This window comes from Halyomorpha halys, unplaced genomic scaffold (assembly GCF_000696795.3).
Source record: "Halyomorpha halys isolate HHAL.00 unplaced genomic scaffold, Hhal_1.1 Scaffold298.1, whole genome shotgun sequence".
NCBI classification, from domain to species: domain Eukaryota; kingdom Metazoa; phylum Arthropoda; class Insecta; order Hemiptera; family Pentatomidae; genus Halyomorpha; species Halyomorpha halys.
The window spans coordinates 172,195-182,229 of NW_027107540.1; the positions used below are offsets into that span (position 1 = coordinate 172,195).

Sequence of the window (10,035 nt, forward strand, 5' to 3'; positions counted from 1 at the left end):
AATTTTTTTGTCGTTTGACATATCGTAATGTTGTAAATATCGTCTATCCAGCTAATTTATTTCTAGTTTGTTATAATTAATTTGTATCTGTAATTAACCATGTGCAATGAAATGTATCGAAGAATAATGATATTCAGCCTCAAAGTAGTACAGTTTTAATTAGTATATCTAGTTATTATATTATAAAAAAGTTGAATCCACTTCAGTGAATAATAAATTTTAAAAAATCTTGCTATCATTTAATGCCAACGTTTCGACCCAAATGCAGTTCTACATCAGGACGGTTGTGAGGAATTTTTTTTTATTTTAATCAAATAGTTAGATAATTAATTATATAAATATATATACATAGATAATTTCTGATTTTTGCGTAATTAACATTTTTTTGTCAGGTAAAGAAAGAGGTATGAATTCATTTTTTTTTTTATTTAATTCATAATATATATGGACAAATTCACTTCTTAAAAAACGTGTCAATAATTCCGAGTATCATAGTTTTTCCATGATTATTTGAAGTGAATATTTCAAAATCACTTATTCGTTTTAAAAATTATCAGGGTTTGCGTTGGTTGTTATAATTAAAGCTATTAGCTAATTATATTAAATGTTATTCATTTATAGACTCAGAATAATTTCAGATTTTATATCCTGTTATTTCACTAATAATTCTTTTCGGGGAATAAACAACAAAACACGTTTCAAAACATATATTATGCTTAGGTGTTATCTTATCATTTATGAGCCTTTGTTCATTTTAATAATTTTATGTTTATTAATTTACAGTGCCTCCTATGCCTTAAAAACACCTTATATCTCAAAAATTCTTTCGATCAATGAAGAAAAAATTACAATAATAATAAAAGAAAGCAAAATTAGGGGGACAATATTGAAATTCTAAAAGATGAAGACATAAATGTTTAATAATCACATTTTATTTTTGTGAATGATAAATTTTCAAACAACTTCTGGTTGAATAGTTGTAATTATTGAAGTAATTTCAATTATGGTTAGTTAAAATTGTAAAAAGTAATGAACGGGCTTTGTTTTCTTTTAGTGCTAATAAAATAAGTTTTATAAAATCCAAAACCTTGTCTATAACTAATAGTGAAGTAATATAGATGGATGCCTATTGTTTATTTTGTAAAATAATAATTCTACAAAATATTATTAATATAGCTCATTAAGCTCAATATAACAAAAATGTTGGCTGGGTCCTCATTGCCTATTCAGGTCCAATGTATTATCATAATAATAATTTCTATCTATTCTGGAACGAATCCTATAGAATAATAATGATGCAGATAATAAACATTTGGTAGAAAGCAAAATTCTAAAAATACAACAAATGGTTTTGTTGATAATAAATGAAATAATATTAAATTAATATATAAGTTTTCACATTAATGAATTGAAAATATAAACAATAAAAAAACTAACGAAAAATAGGAAAATATTTAAATGTCCACTTTTACAAATTTTACTTTATTGACATCCATTTACAGTAAAAGATAAAATAATATTTGTGTGAACAACTGTAAAATATATATAACATTCAGTCAATTTACAAATATACAGCTACAATATCAAACAATTATTTCCCACCTCAGCTGAATACAGGAAAGCTATGTATCAATTTAGGAAAAAAAAAAATTAATTGGGAAAAAAGATCATGTACTCAGAGTCGGGTAAAGATTTTCACTCACTTTGAATGAGATAAATTTTCGTTTAAAAAAAGTTTAATTTTATCTAATACCGTTAACTAATTTCGATAACGAATGTGCAATGGTATTTCCTTGCCATACCTATAATTGAAAACCCCTCTATCAAATTGGCCTCAACTTTGAAGTTTAGGATTCGTGAAAATATGGTCTATTATAAATTTTATCAATTACTTTCGGTTAACCACACCAGAAGATAATTCTGAATGCATTTATGAATGTTTCGTGGATTCTATTCTCAAACGACCTTAAAACCTCATTAACCTTGAAATATAGGTAATTAGTTACTCAATGTATGTGTATAGATAGAATAATTTTCAGAGTGAAACATATGAGGATAAAAAATAAAGTTAGTAATTGTGGGAAGATATGTTCTGTCATGTATGTATTTGACAGACATTTTTTTCTGGTTTGTGATGCAATTTCAAAAATATTTAATTATAGAGGAATCGTTTAATTTAAACGCTTTAGACCCTTTTTTTATTATTTTATTTTTTTACAAAATTATTGCTTTTTACCTTACTTAAAGTAGGAATCCCTGAATTTGAAACATAACTAATATGTGTGAAGTCCTAAACTAATATGTTTGAAATCATTCGAGTGTGGTTCTTTGCACCATGACAATATAACAATATACGAGTACGATATTAAAAAAAAATGATGTTTAAAAAATTTTTTTAACACATTGTTTTATTTATTTTGTGACCATTGATCAATTATAATTTAATTTAATTCAGACTAATAGGTTCAGAGGTAAGAGGTAGGTCAGTGAGTAAGGTGATATTACACAAACTCCTTGGTTCGAATCCAGCAGTGACAGACTTGTAATATTGATGATAATCATATTGAAATTGAAGGTATCTTCTGGGTTTCGTATAAACTTTAATTTATTTCCCTTGATTTGGAAATCATTAAGCTAAATAAGGGGGACGTGGTAGCTCAGTTATTAAGATGATGTGTTACTAATTCCTGGGTCCAGGTTTAAAATCGTCTGTATCAGATAATTATAAATAAATAATGAATCTCCCCTATGGGTTTGGGATTTGGCGAACACCCAGCCTCTGGAAGTGGGTACCCTTAATTGGGGAAACATCTGGTGGTTGAGTGTGGTCTTGAACGAAATACCTATCTATACCAATCAACAAAAATTGATTTAATCTATACAGGAGATTTAGACGCTTGGCTACTATCTCCAAGGACCTGGATTCGAATCCGACTGTAGTAGATAATTATTTATTACCTTACTGTAGCCGTAAGTCAAGCTTATGGGCTCGGAAGCATTCCAGGGTCCACACAGCCTCTATGAAGAGTGCCCTTAATTGGGGAAGACTAAGATGGTTGAGGGTGATCTTGAACAAAATACCTCCTACCACAACCGTTGTTCAAGAAACAGTACTGTCTTACTGGAAACCCTTGACCCTTTCTAGGTTGTAGTGGTACAGGTTTTCTTTTTTTAATGTGCTCACGAACTTACCCATCTGCAAAATATTTTTTAATGTGCTCACGAATTTACCCATCGCCTAAATATTTACTGTTAACATCTGTATGATTCCTAAACAGGTTTTCGGTTTTAATTAATCCATAATTCAATGTTTTCCAGAGATTTAATAGAAGGATAATTCACTAATTATGGATGTGTTTCGATATACATTACTTAGTAGGATAATTATGCCAAATATAATGTATTATGGTTAATTGAATTAATACAATCTGACACTCTATGATATATTTATATATTGTGTGTTTTAATCAGAGCATTAATGTCGTGACCTTACACAGGTCAGTTAAAGATTTTAGGTGTAAAATTATATAAACCTATACGATTTATATATTTTGTATATTATTACAATTTATATTTTTCAAATCAGAAAAGAACACGTAAACATCAACATTTAGGTATTCAGAGGGTTAAAATCGTTTATTTTTTATAATTATAACATAATAAAGCTCTGATTAGCTTGAATAGTCGACCATCTGGAGCAGCTTCCCCCCCTTAGGAATGAAAAAAATATTAATTTAATAAAAAATATTTTTTTTTTTATGGCAAAAATAATTGTAATAACTAATAAAGCACTGTTTGAATTATATATGATGTTCAAAAAAATTGGGTTTCATTCTGCTTTTCCGTGCTGAAAAGTCACACCTTGATTGACTATGGCTTACCTCTTAGTTTTAATCCTAGGTACGCCCTTGATTTAATAGATTGTACCGTAGCCTGGAGTTAGTTTGTTACAACTCTAATAGCTTTAAGAAAGCCGGTAGATATAAGTCTGAAAGAAAGTAACCACAGTCTACAGTTCTATGTTTGGAATACGTCCAGTTCTAAACTAAAAAAAAATTTAACCAACCTCACCGAAATTGGAGATTTTTACGTTTCAAAGCAAAAAATCCGTCTTCTGAATTTTCTCTGAGACTACTGGGCCAATTTTGTTTTAGATGTGATGCCCAAGTCACCGGTCTGCGATGATACTGAGAGCTCAATATTACCGTTCTTAATATTCCAATAATTTTTAGACCAGACTCAATTATTCAAAATAACTTTTTTACCTATAGTTTGTTCACATTATCTTTAATTTATTTATAATAAACTATTGTTTATTGCGATAATAATTTACATTTTTTTTTCTTTTTAATGGCAGTCAAAATTGACTAGAAAATTTTTAAAAACGATTAACGCATGCAAGTTTTGGTTCTTTATATGTATACCTTGCCTTATTTAGGGAAAGTTCATAAAAATAAATTTTCTTTATGAAAATTATGTAATAATTAGGAATGTGTTTTTTTAATTATTATTTTTGAAAAGCTTTAAACTTTTTTATGTTTTTGTCATTCATTATATACAAATACAATGTTTCGGCATTTTATATACTTTTTTCCATACTCAAAGAAATGTTCAAAATTAAATTGCTTAGATCAGATACGGCTATTCCAAAATATAGTAGACATGAACCGTTGAATGTGAAACTAATTTCAACATAGTTTTTTTGTGTGTAATTGAAGTGTATAAATTATTATTGTTTAAACTATGGAATGTGCTATAAAGTTTTTAAAATTTTAAACTATTTAAAATCATTTGAACTGAAAGTACTTAATAGTTAATTAACTTTTTTTTAAAACTAATTTTTGATGAAAAAGATTGACATACACTACTTTATCTCTTAACGTCACATATAAGTAAATTTTTTATTAATTTGAATTGTTGAAATTTCTGACGTGTCAACACATAGAAAAAACGTAACATTAAATTAATTACTTTGAAAAATACATGTTTGGAGTACTATATACAATTATATACAATTTTTTGCTTAGTTTATTCATTTATGAACTCTTTTGTTTGTTGAATGACTTCTGTGAAAAATCCTTGAATTCGAGTATTTTTAGATAGAATTACAATTGTGAGAAAAACTAATGATCATATCATTGTCATATGACAGCATTAGTTCTTTTGAAAAAAATGAAGGGATTTCGATCATGTTAAAATAATTACTTTCAAAATTTTCGTAGCCTTCGTTATTTTTCGCTTCAAACATTGCATTAATTAATAATAATAATACTAGATATATAGATTGTATTGGTTTGCTTTTACAAAAAGTATAAATCATGAAGGAAAGTTTATTTATCGTACTTCCGTCTTATGAAGGTCTTATTTTTGTAGAGAGATTTATTACAACTTTTCTTTCGATGGTCTAGACCTTGTTTATAAAAATCGTGTAGTTCTTCACTTTTTTATTGCCCCTTTTTATATTTAATTGTAAAAGATTAAAAAATTTTTATATTAGTTCATACGTATATTTTGTAGTTTAAATTATTTTTCTAGACTACGTACTTTATTTTTTAAAAAAATAATTATTTTGATTAATTATCGTTAACTGCTTTTTTTTCACATCTACATTTTTCTTTTAGTTTTTTAAAGGTTCAGAAAAAGAATCATCGGAACCATCATAGCCAAATTTGAGGGGTTATAAAGGTTCACTAACTATGCAATGAACTTTACGAGATATTTCTAAGTGGTTAGAATATTTTTTATATGTAAAAAAAAATGGATTTTTGTTGTTCATTGTAAAATTTAAAAAGATAGAGACCCCTTGGTGATAATTGTTTTATGTTTTGATTTTTTTTCGATTTTGATAAAAATTATTTTTGGCGTGATGATTCAAAATTTGCCATCATTCTTAAAAAGCATTCTTCAAAAATCTTAAAGATTAGTTTCCTCAGTAATTTAAAAATGTATTACATTTAAAAATTTTTATTCTTTATTTCGCTCTAACCATGTTTTGGTGGAGGAGCATCAAACTCATTCGGATATTTTTTTTTTAGTAGGAGCTAATTCATTTCCAACTACTTTAGATTACACAAACCACATCGAACCCATTTCCTATTTTTTTTTAAATATTTTTTTAATTTATTATTATTTTATAATTTAGAAATTTTAAGTCTTAACCATTTCTAGCCAATTTTTCAATCTTGGTTGTTTTCCTTAAATTTTTCAATCAAATTTTTTTTTTGCTTTTACCTGTGTCTTATCATAAGAATTTTAAATCATCTCATTTATCTTTTTCAAAAGATATGGTTTGCAGAGCCCGAAGTTTTATATTCTGTTAGCATGCATTTTTTAAACGGCTGTTCAAATATCTTTGCGAATTAGTGCATTCTGATGCAATTAGTTAATAGTATTTAGTTTATTTTGCTATTCGACGAAAAAAACCTATAATTTCATCTTTGGATGTATTTAATAAAATAAACCAGAAAAAAATGGAATTTCTGGAAAGAAAATTCCAGATTACAATCATAGTTCCATTATATTATTTTAAAAAATAAATACATAATATTTTAGGATTTTTATTTGTAGTTTACTTTCAGTAGGAAATTAATATTTAAACGTCCATAAGTTCATGTTTCCTTCAAAGTTGAAATCTTGGTTGGAGGCATTGGATTGAAATTAATGATCTGCACACGTAGAAAAAATGGATGGAATAATAAAATGAAATGAAATAAAAAAAACCAAGTTTGTTGTTAACAACAGTTAGAAAAAATTCTCATGTCTTTCACTGGAGATGTATTCAGCTCAAAAGTGGGAATGTCAAGATTTACTTACGGGCTGTCTATAATATAAGCATTGACTGATCTAAGTGGGTTTCGAATCCGCAATGTTCATAACCAAACTGTGAGAAAACTTAACTATGTATAAATATTTTTTAAAGATTAAAAATTGATCTAAAAAACATATACATTTATAATCTATATATTAAGATTTTTATTGTATTTGATTTTTTTCTAAACATATGAGTAAAATTAATATTAATGTTTTTCTTTTATATTCTCTGTATTAATTGTCAATCCCACTTAACCTTCGATGTATGCATTAGCTGGGCTTTCTGAATTTATTTGTTGGTTACTTGATCTTTACGTATATTGGGCCTTATTACAGATTTCAAAAACATTTCCAATATTGTTGATCTCTGTTTCAGCTTAAAAAAAATCTAAATAGATTTAAAATTTTTAATATATGGATAGCATTATATATTTTAAAATCCTTCAAGGCATTGTTTGCGTATATAAAATTTTTATTCAGTTTATCTTTGAAATTACATCATCTCCTTATCTGTTTATACACAAAGACCGGTGACACTTCAGTTATTTTTTGTCTTTTCTCAGCCACAATATTTCATTCTGTCATCATAAACGCCTGGGTGTCTAGTTTAATTAGCGAATGCAAATAGCCACGGCCGAATCTGTAATAAAATTTATTATCAATAATTCTCAAATCAAAATTAATCCTAAAATTTATAAAGTAAATTCGTAGTATATCCGACAGAATTAGGTAGAGTTATAACAAATATTATAGACCTTGACCCAATTTGTGTTTATCTTTCCTCTTTCGCGTATACGAAAACATATGAACGTGTTACGTAAACATATTTCGACAAACTTTATGATTTCGATATTATGTTTTCATTAAAAATTACACCATTCTCACTCAGTCAGGTTGCGATAGACAAAACACGTTGTTTTATTAGACATTAAAACTATTAAAATAATTATGCTGTAAATATTTTTATTAGTATCTAATGTTACAAGGTATAATTTACTTAGAGAAAAATCAAGTCATGTGATTCATAATGTAAAAATGAAGTCATATGGTTTTGAAGCCATATGATTCATCTAATAAAATGTTTGAAAAGATATTTGCTACGAAAACAAGTTTTTTTAAAATGGTGCATATTTGTCAAATATATTTTTTTTACTTGTATTAATAATTAAGGATAGTATAAATCATAATAAGATCAATAATAATAATCATAAACTATAATAAGATCAAACATTTAAGCCATGTTATACCTTTTACTCGTAATATACAACTAAATTTCAATGGTTGTTGATACAGCAGAAACCCGCTTAACCGGTAGAATAGTTTAACTGGTGGCTCGTTAACACCAAGTTAAGGAAAAGATGGAAATAACTGATTTTGTGATAGCTATTATAAACTTAGAAAATGATCGTTTTTACACTTCAAATATAAATCATTTTTAATCGATCTAATAAGTTCACTATTTCGTTATATTCATATATGCTATATACTAAGATTTTATTTTAATTATTACTTAATGTATTTGTTAAATTAATATTGGAATTTGTTTCCTTTTATAAACTTCGGACCGGCTATATACCGGTTCATACTGGGACGGATTAGCGGAGTTCCGACAAACATATACCAACTTTTAATTTTAATTTTATAATTTCGAAATTTGTGTTATTCGATCGTAAACGTAAAGTTATGGGGTTTGATTTCATAGTTTACTGGTTGCTAATTGTCTTCAGATTAATGATAAGATCTTTGAAGGAAAAGTTTGAAGATTGAGCAAATTTTTTTTATTTAATATTGCGTGGACAATCAAGTAATGATTTGTAATTAAATATAAATTAAATTAAACATTGTTTTTTAATATCTTGAAAACTACGGAATCCTCACCTAAATAGATATTGTTTCTAACAGTTCAATACCAATTCAGTCTATACTGACCAGTTTCTGTGAGCGATGAATCTTGAGTATCTGTATACGGTCTTGGCTTACATAGAATTTTTTTTAGAACTGTTTCTTTCATAAAATAAAAAAAAAAAATGTTGTTATAAATTTAACAATAAATATATATATTTATATTTATTTAGTCCTTTTTGATTATTTTTATTGTAAAATAAGAGAAGAAGTAAGTTGGTTTACTTACTAGTAATCATAATTAAGTTTTAGGATAGTTCTTCATTACTTCATTTTTTATTTTCATTTTAATTTTTTTTTTTTTACAATTGATGTTCCTGGTTTCCATTTTAATTTTTTTTTTTTTTTTACAATTGATGTTCCTGGTTTCCATTTAATATATATCAAAATGAATGTAAATGTTCATTTCTTATTTGTGTTAATTATTTATAGTTCGTTTTTATTTTTTCTTATTCATGTTATTTTATTATGAGCAAGTCACCTTATGATTTATAATATAGGACATATTTATATCTTTTTTTTCTTAATTTATTTTCTCACGTTTATTTATTTTAGTGATTATTTTTTATTATTTTAGTGATACTTTATAATTCCATGATTTTTATTTTATAATTTTTTATTTCACTGTAATTCTCTAAAGCCTATTTTTGATACCTGCAATATTATTCTAAATATTACATTCAGAATTAATATAAAATATAATTATTAAATTATATGTATTGTATCTTTGAAATAAATGCTACATTCATTTCTGGTTATTTTTTTTCTTTAGTTGATTGACTTCGTAATGTATTGAAGTTAATCGTTAGTATTATCCTGCACTACTATGCTTTCTGTTAAACAGCAACGGAGGTAGTTGCTTGCTTCGTGAGACGCATCTCTTCTATGACTACAAGACACATATAGAAGAAATAGATAAGAGTTGCTCACCGAGTATCGCGGCGAGGAATTGCCTCCATTTTCCTATTCGGTCCCTCTTCATCGCTCACTAGAACACATCCTTCCGAAGACTGAGCTGTTCACAGCCGGTATGTTATTGGAGGGGAATCCCCACCGTTCTCGGTCCACTCTTGTGATTCTCTAACCATATGAGTTGATATCTATCTCTAATACATTTTTCTTAAAAAGTTAACATTTTTTTTTTAAAGGCATCATACATATATTTTTAAATATTTGAAAGGTCAGAAAACCTTTGGCTACAGTAGTAGTAAAAAAAAAAAGAAGGAATATATCTACGTGAAAGAGGGTATTTCCAGAAGCAATTCTTTTAAAAGCAATATTCAACAGAATTTGGAGCTAATGGTCTTAAAATTTAATATACTA

General features: G+C 26.8%; 1 protein-coding gene across 1 annotated transcript in view; it reads right to left on the reverse strand.

Annotated features, from left to right (window-relative positions):
- The window catches only part of LOC106680901 (facilitated trehalose transporter Tret1), an 83,445-nt gene extending 73,683 nt beyond the window's left edge, over positions 1-9,762 (reverse strand). Inside the window, exon 1 of the mRNA XM_014420916.2 lies at positions 9,643-9,762. Coding sequence (XP_014276402.1) covers positions 9,643-9,694 — 52 coding nt within the window. The 5' untranslated portion in view covers positions 9,695-9,762. The remainder of the gene's footprint in view (positions 1-9,642) is intronic.
- Positions 9,763-10,035: the final 273 nt, after the last annotated feature.